The sequence below is a fragment of the Anomalospiza imberbis genome, chromosome Z (genome assembly GCF_031753505.1).
Source record: "Anomalospiza imberbis isolate Cuckoo-Finch-1a 21T00152 chromosome Z, ASM3175350v1, whole genome shotgun sequence".
Lineage (NCBI taxonomy): Eukaryota > Metazoa > Chordata > Aves > Passeriformes > Viduidae > Anomalospiza > Anomalospiza imberbis.
In genome coordinates, this window is record NC_089721.1 from 61,070,161 (window position 1) to 61,096,710 (window position 26,550).

General features: G+C 41.5%; 1 protein-coding gene across 1 annotated transcript; it reads right to left on the reverse strand.

The window, feature by feature from the left end:
* Positions 1 to 1,054: 1,054 nt before the first annotated feature.
* Positions 1,055 to 22,507, reverse strand: PDE6B (phosphodiesterase 6B). The gene is made up of 22 exons (XM_068176141.1): positions 21,502 to 22,507; positions 19,427 to 19,579; positions 19,000 to 19,089; positions 16,641 to 16,781; positions 15,432 to 15,506; positions 15,277 to 15,341; positions 14,243 to 14,309; positions 14,051 to 14,098; positions 13,689 to 13,838; positions 12,549 to 12,692; positions 11,914 to 11,979; positions 11,221 to 11,367; positions 9,558 to 9,665; positions 8,626 to 8,735; positions 7,529 to 7,616; positions 6,874 to 6,974; positions 5,363 to 5,470; positions 4,621 to 4,684; positions 3,701 to 3,775; positions 2,717 to 2,800; positions 2,298 to 2,454; positions 1,055 to 1,197 (listed from the first exon to the last, which is right to left on the reverse strand). Exons 1-22 carry the CDS (start codon positions 21,910 to 21,912, stop codon positions 1,139 to 1,141), a joined length of 2,511 nt encoding a protein of 836 aa, XP_068032242.1. The 5' UTR covers positions 21,913 to 22,507; the 3' UTR covers positions 1,055 to 1,138.
* Positions 22,508 to 26,550: the final 4,043 nt, after the last annotated feature.

Here is a 26,550-nt window from a genome sequence, read left to right on the forward strand (position 1 = left end):
GGGGAAGGGGAGGGAGCAGGACATGAGGGTATGTCTACTACTACAAGAGTGTAATTGAATGTTCTCTTTTTACGTGAATAAACATGAAATGTACTTTTCATCTGAAATAAGAGTCACAAGTTAGGAGTGTGATCTAAAACCCAGACAGAGCAGGAGGAGGAAAGGGAAGACAGTTAGTTCTGATCAGTTGTGTTAAATAACTGGCATTATGAGGCAAAACAGAACAAATTTATGAGATCTCACAATTCAGGTTGCTTGGTTAATTGTAAGAGGAATTGTAATGGGTAATGATAACACTGTCTTCTTAAAATGGTGCATAAAAGAATGAAGCTTCAATTAGTACACAGTGTGGATCCTGCTCCTGGAGAAGGCAGCTACTGTGTGCTGCATTAATAGCTCCATGCTTTGGGATAGCAACCTATCCAGATTCTTGAAGTGAATGCAGATGTATTATCTGTCAGAGTGTTTCTTGGATTTAAATTTAATCATATACTTTTAGAGCATTTCAAAGATTTACTATGGTCAGTTTTCATGTTTTATCCTTACCTTCAGGTTTCCTTCTGATATCCTGACAGATACAGCCTTAGCTATAATAACTTTATTTCTTCTTCCTTTTTTCCTACTGTGCAGGCTATGGTTGCATTCACTGTCAGTCTCATGAGGTTTTACAGAGCAGCACTATCCCCATCAGCTTTAGGATAAGAAGAATTTCAGTGCAGGAAAAATGCTCTTCCATAATCTTGCAACCTGATTTATTGGGCCAAATGTTGTTTTGACTTGTCACATGCCATCTGACATCAGGTGCATTAAATGGAGGACAGGAGACAGGATGGAACTGGCTCCCTACCATCAGGAAGAGATGCAATTAAGGCATACAAGATCTAGCCCTTCCCTGGTTGGTCACAAGCCTAATAAATTATCAGAATAGTCCAATCAGGAATGTATTTGTTCACCATGATTTTTTTAGGTGGTTTTTTTTTTGTTGTTGTTTTCTTTTGGTTTTTGTTGGGGGGGGCTTGTTTGTTTGTTTGTTTGTTTTGGGGTGGCATTTTTGTTTGTTTGTGGTTTGTTGTTGTTGTTTGTTGTTTGTATGTGGGTGTTCTCATTTTGTGTGGCATATATTTCAGTGAGAATAGGTTTAAAGTATGCTGCAGGTTCTGGAAGCTGGAGCTGTTCCTCCATTACAGGTTATTTCACCTGTCATACAAAAAGAAACATAGAATTAGACACACAGTCATAAATTTCCTTCTCAGTCATTGCAGGAGTTTTTTAGAACTTTTATCCAATGATCAGCTTAGGTCATAGCTATAGCACCCTATATAGAGCTGTCTGCAGTGCAAAGTAATTGTACATGTAAGGCTGCTTGGAAAGAGCATTGTAGAGTTAGTGGAAATTTTCCTTGCTTGAATATCAGTTACTTATTCAGTAAATAATTCTTCAGAGATTTTCTAGATAATAGTTCAAACACTTGCTTTTGATATTTTAAGTTAACTACTGTGAATCAAACTGAGATAAAACATCTGGACAGCTCTAATAATTTCTAAACTTTGTCATTTGAGTAATGTCCACACCATGGGCTGTTGGAATGTTGGTCCAGTTTAGAACAAAAGAAGAGTTCAGATACAGTCTCTGTGGAGTGAAGGCACCTAGTCGTAGCAGGTATTTGATCAGATATTTGGGAGGCCAGAAGAACCTTCTATTTCTGCCCTTTTGAGAGTCAAACAAATCCTCAGGCTATCAGAAAAACTTTCAACCAGCACCAGCTACCTCTGATGTTTTCCAGTACTACCCAGGCTGGGCCCACAGAAGAAGAAAACCATGTTTAACCAAAATAAATTGCTACTGGGCACTGCCAATACTGCATGCTTCTAGGTAGTACCTAATTCAGGCTAGAAATGCAATGAACCTTTATTTCTTAAATGTTCTCCTAGGACTTTAGGACCTTGTTTTAACTTTTCTTAGCTTCTGCTTCATGACCTGTGGGACAGCAGATCAGCCAAAGGGTTGTTTACCTGCTGTTTTCCAGGGACAGCACATGACATTCTGCTTTCCCCAGCTGCATGGGAATTCATACTGAGTGTGTTCTCACTAGTTTCTCAGATAATAGTGTTTGGGATTTTAAGTTGGTGGCCTTCTTGACAACCTGTCATGGTGTAAGGTTTGAAGGCAAGGTGCCTTCAGCCTTGCCAGTGTAGCCAATCTTGCTCTGCTGTGTCAGAAAAGCTTGCTGTAATCTGTGAGGGTGTCCATAAGCACGTTTTTGAATTAGGAAGGAAAAGCTAATTACTTTTTCTGACCTCTCTTTGCAGACATTCTCTCTTCCTCTTTTTTCTTCTCTTCCTCCAGAGCTTTAATTTTTGCATCATACTCATCAGCACGGGTCTTCCACTCATTTCTGTTGTTCAGCAGCCCATCAAGCATAGGCTGAATTTCCTCATGGAAGCGGGAAAATTCCTAATCAAAACACACCCTCTTAGTACAATGCAGTGCAGAGGGAATGCTTGTCCATCATACCCCAGGATAGACCTTTTCCGCTTTGCAGAAAGCATCAATGGCAGAAAGAGGCAACTTGTTGCAATGCCCCAGAAAAGGGCAGATTTTCACTTGTCTACCTGTTCCTCTCCCCAGGAGTGCTGCTGCTGCACCAGGACTCAGTCAGCTGGGATTTGAACCCCTGTTGATAAGGGTGGGGTGTGTAAGGGTGCACTTTTCTTACCTTGTAGACAAATGTACACACAAAGTCAATGAAACCCACTTGAAGCTTTGGAAGCTCAGCAGCTTTCCTTCGGTCCATCATCGGCTGTTGGAGGACACAAATTCACCATGATTTATGAGAACACTTAATTGAAAAACACACCTCTATTTTCTCCCCAAAACTGCCTTGTTGTGTCAGCCTGGCAGTTCTCTCATGCTGTCCTAAAGGCTGTCCATCACAGCCCTCTTCCTCAGCTGCAGAGGAGTGAAGAGAGCTCATTTCCGTTGCCATTTTAGCAGAAATTTTAGACAGCATTTCAAGTGTCCATAGATGGGGAGGAGAAAAAGTTTTTCCCTTGTGCCTCTCAAACAGATACCAGGAAAGGCTGTAAATTGTTGAAGAGGTTTTAAATTGTCTAAAACATGACTGAAGAAGAAATAATATTCTTACCAGATCTTGTTGATTACTATATAATTAGTGATGCCACTGTGGGTAGAGGGAGTGCATGAAAGTCTACATTAAAAATCCCCAAACCACACAGGTGGAGGACACTTAAAGGAATGACTCTTGCCTCTTTCAATGTCAAATTTATCCATTAAAAAAGTGTTAGAAATGCCCTTCCATTTACCGATAATTCCTTGACTCTATGAAGTCTATGTTTGCAGTTTTTCTCTATTAGAAGCTCTTCTTTCTTCTGTGACTTATCTGTTTAGTTTTTAAATTTTTCTGTAAGGGACCTGCACAAAATCTCCAGGGTGACTCACCCCTTGATGGTTCACAGCCACTAAACCCATCTAACTATATGGACAGCTGGACATGAGGCACTTGTCACTGTCAGGGATGCTCTTCACTATCTCAGAACATATTTTTCTAAAGGATTTTGGCAAGCACTGTGATTTTAGGCAGACACAGAGCACTCAGGGCAGCACTGCTTGTAGTAAGTCTCTGCTGAGACTTGCTATCTGAACTGAACTGCATGATTGATGGTTCTTGCATGGTACTTACAATGGGCTGTTGCTGAAGGACGCTTATTTCCAAATCTCCTTGCTCCCAGAACTCAGCTGCTACCAGTAAAGCTACCTACATTGACACAGAGGGATAAAGAGAAGTTAGCACCAATTTTAGCCCTATAACTTGATGCGCTTCACGTCTCCATTCTGCAGCAAATCTCACTTCTTATCCTTCTGTTTCTTTTGGCCGACCTTAGCCTCACTTTTTCTTCTGGGAAGGGCAGCTGTGACAATAGGATTTCACCTGTCTAGTGACAGCTCAACAGTCGTATTGCACTGGATCTCATTTGACCACTGCTCATCTATTGAGAAATATTTCCAATCTATTCCCCTCGAGGATTTGCCTACTGGTCACCTTTCGGGTGTCTATTTTTTTTTTCTGTTGTCCTTTCTTCATGCTGAACAGGAAGGTAGATTTTATTTCTTTTACTCTCCTTTAAATTTTAGCGTTTATTATTTAGCAATTGCTCAAGTACAGTTCAGGAAAAGTCTACTTACAGGAAAACTTGTCCATTACTGTTTCAGTAAAGGAAATAAAACAACTGAGCAAACTGCAGGTAGGTATTGCTATAATAATGCCAATGCATATATTACATGTAAAAAATCTCACTGTGACCTATGTTACGTCTGTGTAACTGGGGGGGGTTTGTTTTGTTGGGTGGCTTTTTTTTTTTTTTTTTTTTTTTTTTTGGTAAACACGAATTTTGTACAGAGCTCACAATTACAATCTGAAAGATTGGTTAATACAATCTGAATAATTGGTTAATAATTGGTTAATAATTGGTTAATCAAAACCACAGCTAATCCTTTTGGTAATTTTGGTAGGAGTCTTTGATTTAGCTTATAGGCAGCTTAGAAATTGCATTACTTTGAAGCATAAGCTACAGAAATCCATCAGGATATCAAGCACCTGACCTTACTCTGGACTTCCCAAGGCTTTGTGATAGCTGACAAGTCACAGGCAGTCATCATCATGGCCCTAAAAACAGGAAAGAAATTAAATTTTTTCCCTATTTGTTTTCTGGCTCAGGACCCTCATACCCCAGTACTGCATCAGGTGTCCCATGGCCCTTTCTGAACTGATAGATGTGTTGCTGTAACAGCCTTGGGACTTATGACTGGGACACTCACTAAATTCTGCTCTGTTGATTAAAACGGAATTATGATGGGGAAATACTTGCTTCTGATATTAAGATGTTTGCTGCTTTGACTTTGGAGTAACACCTTTGGCTCCCCCACAGGTGTGTAGCAGTGAAGTCTGCAGTGAGGTGGTGAAAGCACTTCATCACCGGCACAGAGCATCCTGCAAATTTTCTGTCTGGTCACAGCAGCAGCATCGTGCAACTCAGGTTAGTTGCCACTGGGAACAACAGCTAATGGATTGGATGTCCCTGTTTGTGGCCTACAGGGTGATCTGGTAGGAGTATATGACCAGAAGGCATCCTGCTTCTCCTTGAGAGTATATGATTAACAGGACACTTGGATGAAGAAGCACTTTAAGCCTTTTTCCCCCTGGGTTTTTTTTCCCTGCTTCTCCAGAAGATCAAATCTGAGTGGCCAGTAATGTATCACTTGTTGACTTTGCAGCACAAAGCATATCCTGGAGCTCTCACCAGGTGTGCACATCACTAACCTTTCCCCAGAGCCAATTACTCACATGACAACCTCTTTTTTTGTTGTCTCCAGAGACAGGTACTCAGTCCAGGCAGTCCCACTGTCGTACGTCTTAGACTCATCAACGATCTTTTGAAACATTGTTCGCTTTCTTTGGGGCGTGGGGAGGAAGGGTGAAAAAAAAGAAAAAAAGGTTAAAAAAAGAAAAATCTATGAAACAAAGAAATAAATATGACAAAAACAGGTGTTCAATCCTGGTATTGGTAACTCTGCCAGAATGGTTTCCAGTAGTTGCTGTCCTGACACTGATGTGCCAACAAAACCAAGCACCATCATCTGCATCCTTGACTATTACAAATGCATCAAAAATGAGTATTGTGGTGAGATATGAGCAGGTCCTTGAAAGCATGAGCTACTGTAAGTTATGTCAGCTGAGAAATGCTTACACCTTTGTATGAAGTTCAAGAAATCTTTTTCCTTAAATGTTAAGCAAACTGCAAAAATCTAGAGCCAGCTGGAGTATTTTTAAAGCTACCTGGCTTTATATACTTAGTCAGGCATTGTTAAACCTATTTATATAATCTAAATGCATATTGGGAATTCTGATGAATGGTTTATACACAATACACTCTTGTTTGAAGTGGCATGAGATCTGGAGAAATCTGAGGTTTCAATATTAGCAGAGAGAAGAGTTAGGCCATATCACAAAGTGACTTGTGTATGTGTTCTATCATCAACAATCCTGTGTCTTAGCTCAGCCAAGCCTTTGTTTGCAGTTCATGGACCAAGGAGGGCAAGGAGCAGTTTGTTCCCAACTGGTAAGGAAGTGGTGGTATATAGATAGAGGGTGCTGTATAGATACTGTATCTCCAGAGTATTCTGGGTATTCCAACCTCCCTCAAATTCCTCTTTTTTGGACTGTTTAAAGTTTTTGTAATTATACTGCAGTACAAAACACAGAAGCAGTCTCTGGTCTTGACACTGTATTTTGAAGGCACATTTTGAAAGCTCCTTGCTAATTAGGAAGTTATATGTCATTGAATTTCAGCCTCATGTCCCAGAAAGCAGATGCTGCTCCAAGATTTTGGCTTTTTTGGACCTTGTGTGTGGAATAGACTATGAGCTGAACATTCACTTACAATGAACTTCTTGTGTCATTCTGCTCTCAGAGAGAAGTTAGTATAGTCCTGGCCAGTCCACTTTCCATTTATAAGTATTTTCAGGTCTGAAATGCTAGGTAAATAAAACCAAAGCACACCAAAGCAAATCTTGACATTTCTTCCCATAGGGGATCACATAGCCCTGCCTTGTTGGCAATAGAGGGTTAAAAAGTAATGTATATGATTTAATTGAGTGGAAGTTCAAAATTCTTTCAAATAATTTGAATTCTCCCACCAGGTCTGAGGTCAGTATTAAAGGCAGCCTCCTACAGCCAGTGTCTGTGAAGAGAACTGCTGCACTGGTGGGGGCTTTCAGAGCAAAGCATCACGTTTGGCCCTTGTAAAGTGCCAGCTGCTTTCTGCCTTTCACACACGGTATGCATGACTGACTTACTTGAAGTAGAGCGCCAGGTCTGTTGCTATAATGGCAATTTCCATCAGGTGAATCACATGCTCATGCTGCCTGCGGTTGAGGTTCTGACATATATTCAGTGACTGAAAAACAAAGGACAGGACATTGAAAAAATCCAAGCTCTATGTTGTTATCAGTTCCTGGCGACCTCCCTTTCCCAAATGTGTCCACTTTTTTCTTTCAATAGTTCAGCTTGCTCCTCTCATGTGAAAGGGGTGTGAGCCTATATGCTACGTGTAGTGCCATTTCCCTTTTAATTCACTGAACAGGGGAAGGTTGTTACACAGTGCCTACCCAAACCCTGTCTCCTGACTGCAGTGCAAATTTGCCTGAAATTAAAATTTAGCTGTTGGAATATGTCAGCGTTGGCCCTATCAGAGGGGCTAATGGAGAACAGCTCTGCATTTAACATATTCCTATAGGGATAAAAATATGGCTTCTGAAGAAACCAAGACATGCATTTAGGAAGCCTATGTGCTTTGGTCCTGGGTGAGCATAGAGTCCTTTGGAAATGAGGCAGCTGCAGTTTCTTTACATCCAAGCCAGAGAAAGGTCTTGTGCTGACAACCTGTTGTTAATGAAGAACTTCCCTGAAAAGAAGATTATTCATGGTCTTATACTGCAGTTCATTACCAACCTCCTCAGAAAGCAAGAATTTTCCGAATTCCAGGTGATGTCTTTCTAAAATAGAGGATCCATGAAGTTTAGCTAAAGGATTTTGAGATCTGTTTGTATAAAGGAAAAATTGAAGACATTAGTGCAGCAGTTAAAATGAAAAGAAGTGTCTAATTTTGTATTTCATTTCTGTCACACATACAAGTTCCATTTTTTAAAAAAGGCTTATGAGTAGAACTTTTTAATAAGTAATGATTTCAGTCTAATAAAAGACTCTTGTGACATTGCTTATAACTCTTTGTACAGTGTGTAAAATAGTCTTCCAACCACAAATTTCATTCCCAATACTGTTTATGACTACATTGTAATTACTTTACTTATTAAGTTTGTTTAATTCATGAATAACTACATATTGAGATCTGATAATAGGAACAGAAAAACCTGCAATCCTTGGACAACTTTAAAAAGCAAGGCAACCTGCAATCCTTGGACACCTTACTAAAAAGCAAGGCCCTCTTCCATCAAAAACACAAACCAACTTTATGTGACATTTTTCCAAAGCTCCAGGATATACAAGAAGATATAGGCAGCAAGCATTGCAGAAAAGCTGTGATCTGACTACATTTAAAGTAACAGAGCCTTGACTAGGCAACGAAATTATGCAATTTTTTATCTGTAGCTAATGACTACCTACTGAGAGCAACATCCTCATAGGTGCTTTGTTTCTGTAGGTAGTGAGGGCAATGCAAAGCACGGTGCTTTCTCCATAGATGAAGCAAAAATTCGTCATCTTATGTCCAGGATGCTTCTGTTGACATCCTAAGTCTCCTGTAGTGCTCAGGATACTGAGTGCCTGCTCTGCGCCTGTTTCACACTGTAATGTACACTTCTGCTTTAAATCAGGGAGGTTTGCTAGGAGGTAAAGAAAGCCCCAGAGAGCACAGCAAATTGTCCTCACTGGCCAAAGCATAAGACCAAACACTGCAGCAAGCTGAAAAGCAAGGCAACTTGTAAAAAAAGGTTGTCACCCTTGTGTGTTTCACATAGCTGTACTGGAGTTTGGTGTGATCACAGCCTGATTCCACTCCAAGCAGGAGCAAGTGGTAAGAAAATGCTTACTTCATTTGATAGAGGTTGTTGGTTCCCCTGTGGTCAATATCGTGGCACAGAGCTGCAGTTACCATTGCAAGGGCTTCAAGGTCAGTGTAGTAACGTTTCAGTTTGCCAGTCTGGAGGGAGAGAATTTATATGCCATATGTTAACATCTCTGACAGGAAAAGGTAACGAGTGGTGACTGCTCTGTGCTGGGGTTGTCCTGGGACAGCCCAGGAGAACTGAAAATATTTGTGAACTGAAATGCAGTATACAGCTGACTTAGGTTAAAACAGGGAATCAGCTGGAAACAAAATACTTCAGACCCAGGCTGGTGCATCTGTAGTGTTTATGTGTTTGATGCACACGTGCAGGGTTGGCTACCCACTGCTATAGAAGGCTTGGCCCTAGGATTCACCCAGGCTGTCATAAACACGCCTCACAGTCACTGGACACAAAGCACAAAGTACTCTGTGAAATGGCTCTGTGTCTTTCTGGGCAACGTGCTTGTCAAGCTGAATCGCCCAAAAGATTATCCACACCTGTGTCTGCTCCGGATGGAAATGGAAAGCACGATTTTGTGTCCATCCCAGCCAGCTGACTTCAGTTTGGCTCTTACTATCAGAATCTACTGGAAGAGTGGAAGTCCTGTAGTCTCTCTCCTCCTCTTTGCAGAAGGATTTAATCTGAAATCTATTCAACACCATACACATCTGTCTCTATGAGAATTAATGCTCTCCATTTATTGGCCAATATTGACCAAAGCTTTCTTCATGTGTAATGCAATGACTGTCACTTCAGGCAAATGGAGACCTAGTTTTGCAGGACCTGTGCTAGGAGTTACAAAACTTTTCCTACACCAGGGTTCAAAGGGAGCCCTCCATATTTCTCAGGTGTGACAGAAGACCTGCTGTAAATAAAGCTGTGCCACAGAATTAGCCAGGGTGGTGTTACCTTACCATCAGGAGCGTGAACATGGTCTGTGCAACATTGAAGCCATGACGCCAGTTGTGGTAAGTTATCTTCCGATAGCCTTTGCTGACAGAGTACACAAACCTTACGAGAACCTGCCAGTGGGGAAGAGCATGTTAGTGTGGGTGATGAAGCTGCTGCCTGTTCATCTTGCAATAAGGGTCATGTACAGAAACCATGAATGAGGTTCAAACCAGCTCTGCAAAGGTAGGCCCAGAAAGGGATCAGAATGTGTAATATCATCAGGCTACCCTGACAATGGTGGTAGAGTAAAGCCGAGTAGAGAGCAAAAGTGGACAATGAAACAATGAAATATAGCCATTTTCTAATCTCTCTTTTTTTTTTTTTTTTTTTTTTTTTTTTTTTTTTTTTTTTGGTGGGAGTAAAAAATATAAAATCACAGACATGCCTCTGGGGTAAACAAGAATCAACACTGCCTGAAGGAAAAGTGATTTCATCATACTGTTTGTAAATTTATTGATTTTTTTCTGTTTATCTAGGTTGTCACTTATAAGATTTGTCCCTTTTTCCTGTGATTTATTAATACTCATGTCTCTCTACAGGAGATATGGATCCACAGATGTGGAGGTGAATGACATTTATATCACCTAAAGAACTACAATATAGGGCTCAAATAGAAAAGTGTTTATTTCCTCTGCAATCTACTTCTCTATGCGTGCTCCCACTTGTAGTTATGCAGTTTTCTCATTAAAGAGCCAATTATTTATTAATGAGTATTCATTTCTTAAAATCTCAACTATAAGAATCACTGCTTTTCACAACCTCACAAGGGGTTACTTGTTCCGGTGAGATATATTTAATATTTTTGACACTGACATTCTGCGTGTAAGAAGCACAGAGGTAATTCCCATTTACTTTCCTCCCCATTGCCCTCCCGCCTCTCCAGGGTGAAAAGTCTTCCTGCAGTTACCCCCGGATCCCACTAGATGGAAATCGACTTCACATGATGTGCAGAGAAATCCCTTCGGGAGCAGCAGAGCTGCTGAAATGCCAGTTTCCTGTAGGGTTTTGAACTAGCAAAAGTCGTGAGCTCGCAAGTCAGAGCTTGTGGGGTCCTCGTTCCCACACGGTCACGCCATTCCTGTCGACAGGTTGGTGCAAACTGCGCCAGCCTGAATGAAGGCACATGCGTGTTTGTATGGGGATGAAAAACACAGGGGCTTGCCAGAGTGCGTTTCAGCGTATCTTGGCTGAAAGCTGCAGGTTACATACTCTAGCAAAGGAAACAGGCAGACAGGTGGGCACTCCCCTACCCGTGGTGCGCCTGGGAACTGCGTTTTTACACTGCGGCTGCGAGAGGCATTGGATACAGAACGTGCAAGCAGCGTTTTGCAGGGTCCACCACTCATCCATACAGACCTCATAGCAAACCCACATCTGCGGCAGGCAGTGAGGAGCAGAAGACCGCTGAAGTTATGCTCCAGTCCCACACGAGAAACTGTTCCCTGCCCTCAGCGGGGTGAGGGGGCTCAGGACACACGACCCGGTCCCTGCAAGCCCCCGTGAGCCCAGCCCCGTGGCTGTTCTGAGAGCTGTGCTGGGCATGCACGGAACCTCGGTGCCAGCTGCAGCATGGGCGGGTCTGCTGTTCATCCAAGACAGGAGATCCTAGCTTTTGCCAGCTCATACCTCCTGTGGGATCTGGAACTTTTTCACCACGCCAAGTTCGTAGTACATCTGAATGCCACACTTCACCAGCTCTAGCTCAGTGCAGTCAAAATCAGAGAACCTGAACTCATAGATTTCGAACTTAGTGGGCCCCGGGAGTTCTTCTTTCTGTAAGAGAGGTGGGCTGGTTTATTGCTGTGCTGCTTATGTCATTCCTAAGCTTTGCTGAATAAAAATGTATCAGTCTGATGCTGCTCTTCTTTTAGAATATAGCACAGAAATAGACTGAAATGAAGCTTTTCATGATAACCTCATTAGTGGAGGAAGGGGGGGGCAGTTTTGTGCAGGAAATATTATTTGTTTCCTGTTAAGCATTTGATTTGATATAGTTTGAAGACTCAAAATGGGGGAAGACTTACAGCCCTCCTTAATTACTCTGAAAAACAAGCCAAGGTGGCTGCTGTGTTTCCAGATGGACTTTGAAGCCCTTGAGATAAAAAGGCAGAGAGCAGAGACTCCCCAGGAGCTGGGGAAAGCACGTGCTGAGACATACTAATGATAATCTCAAACTCAGGCAGCAAAGGAGGGCAGGGTATGCTTTGCCTTCACCCTTCACCAGGTAACAGCATGCCAACACTGGGAACTCTTCCCTGCATCTATGCAGGCAATATTTGCTTGCCAGGGCTGTTCTTTCCAGCAGTGCATTGTTCTTACCAGAATGCTTGCCAGTTCCTCTTCGTCACACTCACTTGGCTCCTTCCCCAGCTTTTCTCGTGTTGGCTGCAAAAAGCATGAGTGTGTTAATGAAACACCTGAACCACCCTGGACTTTTCACTGGGCAGCTTTGGGGCAATCTAGAGCGGCTCTCATATGCAAATTGTGCTTCTTTCCCGGACCTTACTTCAATTTCTTGTCTTTCAACATATTTTTCCTGGCAGTGTTTTCCCCTCCTTGATTTTGTTTTGTGTTTCCCTCACTTGCAAATGTCCCCCTAGAGCCAATGTTGTAGCTGGCCCCTCTAACTTCACATCCTCAGTACAAAGGAGGTTTTGAGGAATAAATCAGTTTCTGTTCCACTCCTACAGCCCTGCCCTGAGTAGCACCTCCAAGGTTGACTATGTTGAATAAGTTAGAAAGAGCATAGTGGTGCAGTGTGCCAAGGTGGAGGGCAGATCACAGAATCAAAAGCAAGGCTTGTTCTGCCTCTGTGCAGTTACTAGGGTCCAGGTGCTGCCGCCCCACCATGGTGGCAAGAAGCATCTCTGTGAAATGGGAGACCTGTGTCTGTGCCATACGTTGTGGGCCAGGCCAGTACACTTGGGTGTGAGCTCCACATTGTGACGCATTACCAGAATTTCCTGGATTTCATCCTTGTCACATTTCACGTGGTAGAGCACCATGTCCTGAGCAATGTCCTTACGATTCTCCAACTTGTTCATCTTATCATACGTGTCTGTGTTGAGTACAGACCAACCCAGGAACTGTGTCAAGGACTTGGTAAAGGGAAGAGAAGGAAACAGAGAAATAGCCATAACATCTGCTCCTCAAAGACACAGAAATATGACACTGTATGATACATTTTTAAAGAAACACAAGCTCGACTTTGTCCAAAATTCTAGCAATGAGCAACCACATCTTTGCTCCCAACTGTGACTTGCTCCTCAGCAAAGCAGCTCCCCTGCTGTTGAATCTGCCTAGGCTTTGAGAGCACCAATTCTGTGGAGGTTGAAGGACCCTCTGTCCAGTTCAGAGTACAGAAAATTAATTCTGTGTTTCTGCAGGTGTCTCCATACCTGTGGAAACGTTTCTGCCACAATGGTGACAGCAGATCAGGAGCTTTCACATCAGAGGAGAGCAGGGTGGTCTCATCACCTTTCACATGTATTTACTTACATCCTGTGCTTGCTTTCAGCTTGTTTGCTGTCCAGTGCCCAATTCAAACTGATTTTTTCCCCATGGTCTTTTTGTATGATAAGAAAAGTCTGATTCAGGAAATGTCCTGATTAATAACAGGTGTCAAGAGCTAAATAGTTATATTTCATTGAAACTAGCATAGGAACATTTCTAAGGAGCAAGGTCTTTAATCACAGCCACTGTTGGTGAATTTAATAACTGGCCTCCCTTTTTATCCTAGCTACATAGATTTACATGTCATTTTTTGTGGGACTTGCCTAGCCAGTGAGAGCCAGCTGGCAGATATGTGAATACAGGTCAGAATGGTTGTGTAGACACACAGTAGCTGCTCATGGCTAGGTGTACAGCCAAAGAATACTGGAAAAAAAATCACAAGAACACCGTTGGGTTTCTCATACCAAACTCCCCCAGTATTCCAAACAGTTGCTTTTAAAATTTTCAAGCTGATGTATAACACTTCTCTAAGCAGCAAAGATACCCACTTAGCTTCAAAATACTCAGGATGCTTTGCAAGTGTACATGGAGCAATAGTGGCCTCTTTAACTATATGAATTTCTTCCAGCAAGAAACTATACCTCCATGAGGGTTTCATCCTGTTCATCAAATGGTTTCCCATCTTTTCTGTTATAAAATGTGACAACACCAACAATTTCTTCTCTTTTATTCACTATTGGCATGGAGAGAACGTTTTTGATAGTCCATCCTGATTCATCTAGAGGACCTTCCTTGAAGCAACAGCAAGCAGAAATACATCATGAACTTAATATGTCTTACATATTATGCTCATGTAAACACATGAGCACTCCAGTTTTACATTCAGACTACAGGCAAAAGAAGTATTTATATGCCTAATATTGACCCTACATTACATTTCTTAAAAAAAAAAAAAAAAAAAAAAAAGTTGCATCCTTGCTAGAATGGGAAGTTTTCACGATACCTGAAAGTTAAACATCTCATCTGCAGCAGCATTCATAATGTTGCAAATCTAGGGGATCACACAGAAGAAAAAGTATTACAATATGGTCAATGAGAAGTTTAACTGCCAAAACAAAGGACTGAATTGCTGAGAAAGCAGAATGAGTATTATTCATCTCAGAAAGACTTGAAGAATCCCAGGGTAAGTACTTACAAATCCACTTTCAGCCACATAGGCTGGCAGTCCAGTAACTAGTGCCCAGTGATCCGGAGTAGGATTTCTAACAAAAGAAAAATGTATAAGGGAAATTAAAGGTATATGTTTTCTGAAAAAATATCATGGAGCTGAAGTATGTTCAGCTGATTGTATAATCCAGGTTTAGACCTGGAACCCCCAGTCCATAAATGGTTCTGTTACTTTCAAAGGATCCATGTGCACAAGAAAAAATTTTCCACATAAGTAAATACTTTCCCCTTCAAGGATTCAAAATAAAATAACTGATAAAATATCAGTTTGCAATACATAAAAATTCATTTCTAGGAGTGAAGGCCATGTCTCAGACCTTCAACACAGAGAAAGATAAGAAGAGATTCCTGGCGGAGGATGTCTGCTAGCCTGAACTTTGAACACTGCTGTACCCATGAAATGGGGACTTTTTTTGCAGCACATACTCTAGTGTAAAGCAGTGTTACCAGAACTGGAGGAAACCTCTCTTATTTCAGATTTGCCTAAGCTGCCCAAGGCTTCTCTGGAAAATTCAATGGCAAGAAGAGAGGGTAGTTCTTAGAGTCCTAATGTGTTAGGATGGGAGAAAAGGCCAGAGGTAGTCTTAACATGGGCTCAGTGATAGAAGGAGTAGAGAAAAGCAAGGAAACCTCATCATGAGAGCCTCCTAGCATCCTGGATGAGGCTCAGCCACTGACACAGGGAAGGCATGGAGGAGAGTGATGTCTCTGCCTGGGAAGGACAGCAGAAAACTGCAGGCAATCAAAGCAGCTCACTTCTCCATCTGAAAAGAATCACTGGTTGAATGAATTTTGGAGCCTGACTTCCAAGTCAGGATCCCAGTGCCCTTGAGAAAATCTTTATCCTGCAGAAATGTGAGTTGAAGCACCAACTTACATTCTGACTCTCGATCCTCTATCAGTCCTTTATGTTTCTCCACACGGATGTCTTTAAAACGTGGGGAACCTTGTTTTTAGCTACACCCTGTGTCGGTACCTAGCATTCAGGGACTGGGCACTTACGGGATGACTTTAATGTCTTCTTTTCCATGTAATATGTAATCAATGACCTTGTAAAAGACTATTTCCTATAAGTGAAAAAAAGAGTGGTGTTAAAATGAGTGGTGAGGCAATCCATCCAGAGAGGAGAGAATTAAAGAAATCTTGTTTTCACGTACCCTGCCATCCGGGGTTCGAGGTCCTGAGTAGGGAGGTACTTCTCCCAACAGAACTGGCCACAGGTCAAAAAACTCCTGGTTTTAAAATTTAGAAAGTATGTTTAGTGTAGAAAAGTGCATTCTGTCTCGAGCCTCAATGTAACCATTGCTCTACCATGCTGGTTTTGGTGTTGTGTAAACAATGCATGAAATAATAAAACTAATTCAATACTAGGCAGCAGAATGATACCCAGATATCCAAATCTGGACATGTGAGGTGCATTTATATGGCTGCATATTACCATATACTGCCTATATACAGAGTGCTGATTCATGCAGTGAACAGTGAGCCCTGGCTGTACTCAGAGCAAAAAGCTGTGACAATGTTTTTGTGTTCTTAATTTTCCAAAGCGTGACTATTGCCTGACCTACTACTTGCCAGATTGAAGAAGCAAAATACTTCTTTTGCTCTTTTTTCTTATGCTACATTATAATGTTGATCAAAATGTCTTTAGCTTACACTAATGATCTTTAAATATACCTCTTCACAAGACAATATGCTGCAAGAACTCTGTCAACAAGACAGCCTGGCCATGGGACAAAGAGAGCTCCACTGGCAAGGATGCTGTGTAACCCCCACATAAAGTTTGCCAAAGGTGCAAACTATCAGAACAAATCAGAGGTAACTTCAATTCTGTCAGCTTGTTTTCATGAAGCCAAATTTCCTCTAAAAGCCTGAATATCGTGAGCATGAATGAGTCCTTGAGGAAGGTGGCTGTTTGGTCACAAGTCACTTTGTGATATGGCCTAACTCTTTTCTCTACTAATATTGAAACCTCAGATTTTTCCAGATCTCAGAGACACTCCAGACAAGTTGTTAGCTGTTAGTTCCACAGGTGTTTCACCATACTTCCAATACCCACAGACTTTGTGAGGTTTTGTTTGTGCTGCAGACTTTGACCAGGATTGCCAAAGGCAGACACCTCTCCCCCTCCTCTGTCTTCCCAGCCTCCAACAGTCCCATTTCAGTAATAAACTCTTCCCCTTTCCTCTGATTTCATTAACCCATTATCCTAATCTTTGCACAGTAAAAAAATGCCAAGCAAAGTAGGAATAGTGGCTGAGGGTTAGCTTGCACTTTTAGTGCCTCAGTAAATCTTATCTGCATGCATTACCCCTCAGTGAATAACAGCAAGCAGAAAGATGCACAGCACACATGTGAACACTCACCTTCTGCTTTGTCATGTCCAGGAGACCGACTGAGTATCGGTCACAGTTCAGATATGCCCTCACCGTATAAAAAGCCTTGTGGAACTGCCTCTCAATGTCTGTCAGTTCCTCAAAAACCTTATTAGCTGACCACAACAGCACCTGCAGGATAAAACCAAAACGTAAGCACAGCCTTTCTTGGGGAGATGGACTTCCCAAATGTTGAGTTACAGTTCCTCAAAAGTGCAGGAAACCTACACCGCTTGTTCGTACTGGGAATTACTAGGGAGAAAGAGTCAGGTCATCACAGTGTTATGTAGGAGTCAAATGTTACCAATATGCACAAAAAAAGTAGTATTGTCAGGCAAAGAACTGTCCCCACTTAAATTTTATACACATTAGTAAAATGTTGCATCCAAAACCAGTTAACACCAAAAACATTGCAAATTCCAGAGTCTGCTGTTTGAAATATCTGAGTTAACACTTTCCTCAAAGTGTTTGAGTAGCTGTTTTGTGTGTGCATCAGCCTATGATACTTTCCCCCATCTTCTGGTACATTCTACAGATGTACCTTTAAGAAAGCTGCTGCTATTAGGCTCGTTCATTTGTAAAAGCAGAGGTTACACAAATACTGCTCTGAAATGGTAAAGAAGTCACCTACAGTCTTGCTTAGCTTAGTTAATGCATGTGTGCCTGTATCCCAGGTGTATGTCTGGTTTCTGAGCCCAGGACATATGAGGAGCCATGCTTCTGAAGCACTGAAGCTGCAACTTGAAGCAGACTGGATTTGTGCTTTGAAGAAGAAATACTGTTACATGGCCACAACTGGAAAAATTGTGTCTCACCTCTTCACTGGGCACTAGTAGATGTTTTTGAGCAATTCTGAGCTGCACTGGTCTCTTTCTAATCCATAAACTGGGACAACTCTGCCATTTGTATGAAGTCTGAGTTGTTCAGTGTCAGCATGCCTCAAATAGGATAGTGGCGTTGTCATACAAAGCATTAGATGAAAATGAGCAGCAGTTTAGCTTTTTTGGCACTTTACAGCATGCAATAAGATCTTAAAGCCACAAGCCTGGTGAGAAGGACTGAGAGAAACAGCTGAAATATATCTAAGCCAAGGAATTATGTAAGGAAGTTGGTAAAAATGTAGTATATAGTCTTCTAATAAGACTTTTCCACAGTATCTGAGCACAAGCAGACTGACCTGTCTTTGCACAAGCCATTTTACCCACAGTATCATCCAGTCTTTGCTGTTGGAATTCGCAATATTAAAATCCTAAACCACTTTTGAGAATGTCATTTGCTCACTCTGTACTTCTGTACCTTAAAGTCTAATACAATGAACTATAATAACTTTTACACAGCCCTAAAGACATATATTAGTCAGAGGTTTGACAACTGAGCTGTTGGCAGAACTAGAGCAATGTGTCCTGCATCTCCTTCTTGTTTTGCTCCCTTTGTGTGGGACCTGCTCAGACAGCAGCAATATATGAACACAGGACTCCTGGGTCCACTCCTGGTGGAAGCATTAGGCAATAAAACCTTTGCTAGTTCTACTTTAGTTAACTATTCATCATTGCTGGCATTGCTGGACCATCATTCATATTTTTGATAAATGAAAACATTAGGCAAAGCATAATTAATTAGAAAGTATAAGTGCCGTTCCAAAGCTCCAAAATAAACTTTCATTCTGCATCCATTTCACTAAGATAGGCATTTATTCTCCATGGCAATTCCATTGGAGAATAGAGCGTGGCTGCCATGAAGCACAGTTGCAATTCCATATCCTCCTGAGTGACAACTACTGCCTGCTACACAAAGTGATGGCAAGGATTCACATCCATCCCAATAAATCTGAGAGTCCTACTGTAACCCAACTAATGGGAAAGTATGGTGCCAGAATTTCAATCCAGAATATCCTAAACCCCTAATATATGTTATTTTCTACTGATGAAGGCCAATAAAACATGCATGTGACAGCAATTTTACTGGCTCTAAGAGGAAATTCAATAACACTTTTAATGAGCAGATAGGGGGAAAAGACCACATTCTTAAGTGTTTCAGAAAATCTCTTGGTGCTGTTGTCTGAAATGATGAAATGATCCAAGAGTGCTTCACAGCCTCAAGTCAACAAAACAGCTAGAGGCCAGTCCTGCTGAAACTGGTGCCACCGCATCAGGTCCTTCAGTTTTGCCAATAGCAGAAGAAAGAGTAATGAAGGACTCTGGGAAAGAAGCAGTGTCTGAAAGCAGTTGTGGGCATCTCTTTATTTCTGCTCTTCAGGGACAAATCTCTGAAGATGATCAGATTCACACTTTAAATCAGAAGAATGTATTAATTTGATTTTGAGATAGCCAATTTGCATTTTCACTCTTACCTGGCCTCTTCGAGTCTCACAGTTGTGAAGATAACTCAAGTGATAAATTTTCAAGTTCAAGGATGCAAAATTCAGATACTTCAGAAAAAGCTGAAAAGGCAAATTTTGAGATTGAATTGAATGCAGAAGCAACTTCATGTGCACTGTATTTCATAACACTGTTTTACAAGCATCAAGGTAATTTCCCAGGATAAATGCTTTGCTTTGCACTGTCATGACACGAGGCTTATCCCACTGTGCCTTCCCTGAAAGATCTGAGATAAACATCCCCATTATAAGCCTCTTCTATGAGAGTGTGAGTACTCTTAAGGGAAACTCACACCAGTGGAACTTCACCGAAGCAGGCTTCGGTCACTAGGGTAAAAGGATCTCTGTTACATGACAAAAGTAAAGCTTTTTGATAGGAATTCAGCTACTGACCACTTACTGTTTCATCAGAGCTGGTGAAGTGTGGGCCATTCAGCTTATTTATAGCCACAATGACAGCAACCAAGTCTTTGCCATTCAAGATGGGTGTCGCAAGGATGTTTTTTGTAGTGTAGTCGGTGAGCTCATCAACAAATGGGCTGAACTGGGCACACTGTTCAATAGAGAATTTACAAATAAGCATTTTTCACAACGTGTCTTGAAACCAAGTCCAAGCACAGCCCCTTAAGTAAGCTGCCTAAAGAAAGTTTTGCTTAAAAATTACTGAGGAAAAGAAATGAGTTAGCAGAAAATTGGACCATGTACAGATGATTAAGCTACTATCAAGAGCAGAAGGTGTGGCTTTTAACTGCAACATACGTGCTTTTAACTTTCTGTGAAGATGTTGCCAATCATAAGGTTTAACATGTCAAACTCTCTCAGAACGAGGGGGCTCTCCACTGGTTATTCTCAGATCAATGGCATTCTTCATGGTACCTCCTCCAATCCTTTCCTCTGACTTCTTCTTTGCACTGCAGAGTGGGTAGAGCCAAGTAGCACTCCACAGCAGCAGAGTATAAGCCAGTTCAGTCACTGGCAAGTTCACACACCCTCATTTTTCTGTTGCTTTTACCATGAAGTGTGTTGTCAGCTTGCTGCATCTACCCCTAGTTTCTCTTAAAAAGCGGGGAAAGAATAGTCCAGGGAAAGCAGACGGCGAATCACTTCACCTGCACGGGGCTTTATTGATACCATCATCACCTGCCATAGGAGAGTGCAGGGATGGTCTTGCTGACCAAAGATATTCTCCCTGTCCAAGTGAATAAATTGTCATCTATAGGTCGTTCTGTTTGGGTTAGAAAAAGCCACACAACTCTGATGATATTCAGAAGGCTGCACCAGAAAGAATGATCACTCCCTAATTAATCTTCTCCCCATACCTTCCCCATTGTTGGCCTTTTCTGCCCCATGGGCTAGACCAAGCATTTAGTCTCTGGGTCTTCTTCAAAGGACTTGTATTATGGCAATGTCTAAAAGCACTAGAGTTGGAGTGCAGCACTTAGCTCACAGATCTGAAATCCTCCACTGTATTTGCAGAAACATCAGAAACCAAAAAACTTTAAAATTTAAGTCACGTTCTGATGCTTCCCCCAACAACAACAATACGCCCAGCAAAAAAGAACCCAGGCTGCAGGACCAAAACAGTGTCTCAGTGTGTTCTGTGGAAGACAAGGAAAGATTTGCTGAAGGGTTGAGACATGCCTGCACTGAGCAACAAATGAATGAATAAACAGATGGTCTGTTTGTAACTAGCAAACAATAGATGGAGTAATCCCAAATGCCATATTTGGGTCACATGGATTTTAGTTCTATATGATTATGATTAGAACAAGCAGATTGTTATTCCTGCCATCCAGGTTTACACGACTGAACCAGAAGTACGGGGAATAAATACTATAATGAAGGCATAAACATAAAACATTAAAATCCCTCAGGTCCCTCCTGATAATGCAGATTGCAATTTTTGCTGAAAGAGTTTTTTTAGTCTCAGATTGTCTCTTGCTGCTTCTGATGAAGATCACAGCTTGCAGTTAACGTACCTGCTCTGGGGTCCACTCCCTCTGTTTGATAAAGATGCCTCTAAACGCCCCTCGCTAAACCTTCATCACGGCAAACATTTTCAAAGTTCTTTTGTCATGGAAAACCCTCTTTGGACTCACTGTAAAGAATTTCTATGTCTTTGCCATTTATTCATAGAATATAAAATTGTGTGGAAAATTCCATGTGCATTCAATGCAGATCTGACTACTTCACTCTCCTCTGCTGGACTGGATGTGATTTTTTTTTTCTTTTTTAGTTAGACAGGCAAAGTGTAGCAGTGCACTGTTTTCTGGCATTAAGACCTAGTATAAAAAATGTGCTTAGTTTCACTTCACCCCATAAATGAAATAGGATGGAACTTTCAGACTTGCTACTTGTTTCGAGTACACAGCTACTACACCACAAGGGCTTTGACCAAGCACTGTGGTGTGCTGCTGCCTCTTGACCCCTGTGAGCCTCTCTTCTACCTAGATAATAAATAAATGGCAAACGTACCTCACGGACATCCTTGATGTTCATGGTTTTCTTGGTCTGAGCAACATGGCCCACAATGCCTATGTCCAGTGGATAGACAATCTCGCAGTCTGGGGCGACCAGGCATTCCTCCAGAGTACTTCCTTCTTGGATGTTAAAAAGCCTTGTTGCCAGTTCAGGGGTGCCATTTCTCTGCCTATACATGAAGAGACTACAGCGGTCAGCATGAATAAGGGACCTGATTCTTCTCAAGGTCTTGAAAACCACTTTCTCCATGTTGATGCTTTCTTGCATGTCTTGGATCAACTCAAAAAGTATTTCACTCTCATTGTTATCCCAGGTCTCTGTTTTTAGTTTCTTCTCAAAATACTGCTTGGCAAAAGCAGGGTTGCGATCAAGAAACTTCTCCACGTCGTCTTCACTAATGCTCATTGTGAATGCCCTGGATCTTGTGGGTAAGCAGTAGCCCAAAGATGTGCAAGCAGCACTCCTAATTTCTCATGTGTCTTTTAAATTTTTGTAACAGAAGATGCTGTGTCTAGATTAACCAAGTTTGAAGTGTCCCTGCAAAGAGAGCTTGTCATCAGGAAGATGTATTCCTTTATAATGCTGAAGGTGAGTCTGTGGGAGGACAGATCTTCTCAACCAAAGAGATTAGATGAGCTCTACAAGAGCTTTGAGTCAACTTTCCTCTTCTTAATCTAACTGCAAACAAAAACTGAGTACTCACAATGTCTAAAAACACTGTCCTGTCTCTTGATAAACAGAACACTTACTGAAACAATTCTGTTGAGGCAGCAGCAACAGGGAAGGAGCGCATCTCCTAACATTGAAATAAGCTCTTTAAAGTCTAATTAAATATATACTGCTTGGGCATAATCCTTGGCTAACAAGGTGACCATCTTATTATTTCTGCTCTCCCAGCTCCCAGCAATAGTAGGAAGTCCATTCTTCACAAAATAACCCAGTGACCAAAATAAAAATAGTGAAATAACACTGCTCTTTTAGGACTCTGTCTACTATTGCATGGCTCCTGTAAGGGTTGTTCTCCAAGGTAAGCACCAATCCTGAATGCTTTAGTCCAGGGTTTGAACTGAATTGGCAAGGTCTACAGTCTTTGTTTCTTGCTAGCAAGAGCCACATCAGGAAAACATGCCTCTTAGTGGCATCCATATAGGAAGGAATCTGGAGATCTTCTGTTTGGGGTTGCTGAATTGAAGCACTCTGAGGAAATGTGGGAGGCCCTGCAGACAAAATGAAAAACAAACACCAAACAAAACCCAAGCAAATTGGGAAGGCAGAAATATTTCCCTCGTCACTATCAGTGGAGAAAGGGGGAGAATTATGGCTGTGAGGAACAGGAGCTGTTTCACATCAATGAAGCCACAACACTGCAAACAGCAGGTTTGGGTCAGTGTTATGCTGGGAGGCAAAGTGTACAGAGGCCATTGCACTTCAGAAGAATTAAACAATGCACAGGAGATTTCATTACTGGAGAATAAGGATTAATCCCATCTACTACATTGCTGGAAAATAACAAGACTGACCTGCTGAAGGAGTAGGGGTCTAAAGGCCCAGCCTGCCTGTGTCTGTGAATATTGTCACTTCTCCCAGAAGTGGTTCAATCCAGCCCAAATGTAAATGTGGATGCGGAGGAAGGTGGCTTGTTGTGGTAATTCTCAGTCAGGATATTAAAATAGAATTATTGCTCAAGAACACTTGAAGGAGGTGATATGGGCCAGACTCCCTTCCACAATGATGTTCCAGCAGAGGAACAAGGACCTCCTCAGATGTGGCATGGTGGGGGGCTGCTCCAGGCCTCCAGAATGGGGTGCATGAAGCTTTTTTGTGAGGACTGTCCCAAGCAGAGGGCTTGGTGGCAACAGGGAATTTTAGTAGGGATGGCAGTGCTTCAGGTTGTGGGCTATTCAGCAAAGTTTCACATGTTGCAGCAGTTTTCTGTGTACAAAGGGTGGCAGAAAGAGCAAGAGGCAATTTTCTTTGATTTTGACTGGAGGCAACAGCTAGAACTAGCAGAAAAATGAAGGTGGGAGGCACCTCAGGTGAGTGAGACCATGAAATGAAAGTTTCAAACTGGAAAAAGAAGGCCATTTTGTAAATTATGTGTTCCTGTTAATCTTAAACAAGAGGAAAACTGGCAGAAAATGTGTAACTGTGGTGAAATTATTGAAGATGTGTATAAAAATACCATGGACAAGTAAAAATGGAAAGTCAGAAAACTCAAGATCAAACATGAGGTTAAATTAGAAATATGAAAGGCAAGGAATATTTTCTGTTTATCATATAGGGAAGAGCAAGAATATCAAGAAAAGTACTGAAGAAATGAAGTTTTTAGGAGGTTGTGTAAAGTAACCTCTAAACTCTTAATTACTTTTTCTGACAACTAATGGAGGTTTTGAAAGTCTAGGAAAAAGTAGATGTAATGGTCCTTTCAGTAAAACAGGAAAAAAGAAAGAACTGGAGAATTCTACAATAGATCGTTTTTTCAGCTTGGTTTCTAAGAAAATACAGAAACAAACCTGTTTATGTACATAACTAGAAGAGACAAATAACAGCCAGTGTGACTTTGTCAAGAGCAAACTGTGTAATACAGCATAGTTTCCTCTGTGGCAGAGTCAGAAGTGTCTGGACAGAAGGAAAGTAATGGCTGTCACAACTCTTGACTGATGAGGAAACAACACAATATTTTGTGTCTTACAGTGAGGGTTTAGATGAGATAGTGAGAAGGTGTTGGCAAATGTATTTGAAAGATGAATAGTTTAAGTAGCTCACTAATGAAATGTATAATTTCTTGAATAGGATTCTCTGTGGAGGCTTTAACAGATGTAGAGCATGTCAGTATTTCCACTGATAGGTGTAAAAATATTAAGCCAGTGAGTAAGCCATGGTCAGGTGTCTGTAAATGTGTTTGAGCACCATCTTAAAACTGAAGAGAGCTGTGTTCAGGACAAGAGGGCTAGAATTCACCAAGGAGGCATGGAAAGTCCTACTTACGTGGAGAGCAGTCACCTGGCGAATTCATGGGGATGGGCCACTACCTCAGCTTAACAAAGGCTGCACAATCTGTCAGGACTTCCAGGCAGAAGGAGGTGTACATCCATTAGGATGAACCTTCTCTTGCATAACAGATTATGCCATGTTGTTCTAAACTGGTGTCTCACCTGGAATACACTGGGAAAATGTGACCTTTGTGGAAAGACCAAGGTTTCTCATGTCTCTTTTTGAGTCTTCTCTTTTCTAACAAAACAGTCCCCCATTGCATAAAAGGCTACAGCTAAGAAAAAAAAGAACAGTTGGTTCTCCATAATCATATAGGACAGTAGATTTTAGACCTGCAGAGAAAAGCCTTCCAAAACAGTGGGAAGACATTGCTCCCACCTTATCTAAGATACCCTTAGAAATAGGGGTCTCATCCTTTTTCCCAGGAAGCATTTCTAGTCAGAAGAGATGCCCACCAGCCAACTGGAATTGATATAGACAAACAATTTCTTAGAGCTGGAGGGAAACATATTTTTCTGTGAGTCCAGCCTTCCTGCCCATGGCCTGTCAGGCCAATCATATATAAGGAAACCATAGCTTGTACACCAGTAAAAACTCATTTGCAGCTGTGTAAACCTCCCAGATGGGAGTAATTTTATTTATGACTAACATAAGGAAAACTGGAGGCTGCCTTCTGCCTTTCAATGTCTCTCCTCCAGTAGTAATCCGGGCCCTTCCAGTATGTGGTAAAATACAAGCCTTGTTTCATCCCACAGTGACAGGGAGGAAAAAGGTTAAAGTAAAACAAATTAAATGTCTTTCAAGGAGACTAACACGTTTTGGATTCTGGTATCCCAAAGGAATGAAGTTTTCTCTCACCAAGTCTTTGAAGAAAGTCTGAAGTGAAGTTTAGCTCTTCTTACAGTCCAGCATATTGTTGCCTGGCAGTTTTTATGATCCTCCTTGTACCAGGTCAAATTTGTAAAAGGAGAGAAATAGCCACTTCTCAAAAATGTTTAAAAGTGAAGGAATCATAAGAATTACCAAATGTCCAGGAATGATATGAAGTGGATATCACAGGACAGAGCTATGCAGTTAGAGGATGTACTCAGGATGCCCTACATCTGAACAGAAGGTCCTTTGAACTTGGCAACATGTGGTGTTTTCCTGACAGATAAAAAAGGTTTTGTGGATGCACTAAGGGTTATGAAAACTGTTGTATGTGTTTTTCAGCTGTGATTTGGGAACTGAAAAACTGCGAAAGCCTGAACTATTCATACTGAATCACAATTGGCACTCTTTTGGATCCAAACCTTCCAGATATTCATACTTCATTTGGTGTGAAAGTTTATGTTCAGTTCAAGTGCTTTTGTTTCAAAACTTTCAGAAGAAGAACAGTGTCTGACCATGATACTCCAGGCTCCAAATATGAAAGATCCAAGATCAGTTCCTGCTTCTGCACTCAGGGTTTGAAATTTAGCAAGAAAATTTCCTCTTAACAAGGTGGAAGAATGAAGGTCCTAATGTACTGATGTTCATAGCTGCAGAAGTGGAGAAACTGAGGCAGTATTTCTTGAGGCAAGCCAGGGCCGTGTAATTGCCATACAATTGAAACCATGCAGGAATGGCAGGTGGAAATCTAAATTACCTTTGCAAATGGAGCCAGCTGAGCCAGAGCAACCCTTTAGTGGGCTGATGTACTCAGAATTAAAAGCATGACGCAAAGAGGCATAAGTGTTCCCTAGGCTTTCAGGGATATTCAAGCGACACCATGACAGCCACTGCCGGCATAACAATGATAACTGAAGTAGATGCAGTCTAAGCTTGCAATAGGATAATGTTCTTTGAATGGCCTTAGGCAGACAATGGAGGATTTTGGAGGAGGATGAGGCTGCTATTTTAGGAAACTTGCTCTAGGCTGTCACACAGCATAATACCATCTGAACACGTGTGGTTGCACAGACTTGTTTCCAATAGCTTTAAACACAAATTGGAGAATTGGCATAAGATCCCTGCTATGTCACATGTCAGTAGAAGTCATTGAAACAGTGTTCCAGTTGGAAACCTTAA

What these genes read in the sequence shown, in the direction of transcription:
- PDE6B (XM_068176141.1), bottom strand. Translation starts at nt 21,912, where the DNA reads ATGAGCATTAGTGAAGACGACGTGGAGAAGTTTCTTGATCGCAACCCT. An exon ending in AGGATGAAACCCTCATGGAG is followed by an intron (nt 12,693 to 13,688) that starts GTATAGTTTCTT and finishes CCCTTTACCAAG; the next exon opens with TCCTTGACACAGTTCCTGGG. An exon ending in GAGAATGTCTGCAAAGAGAG is followed by an intron (nt 1,198 to 2,297) that starts GTCAGAAAAAGT and finishes TTTGTATGACAG; the next exon opens with GTGAAATAACCTGTAATGGA.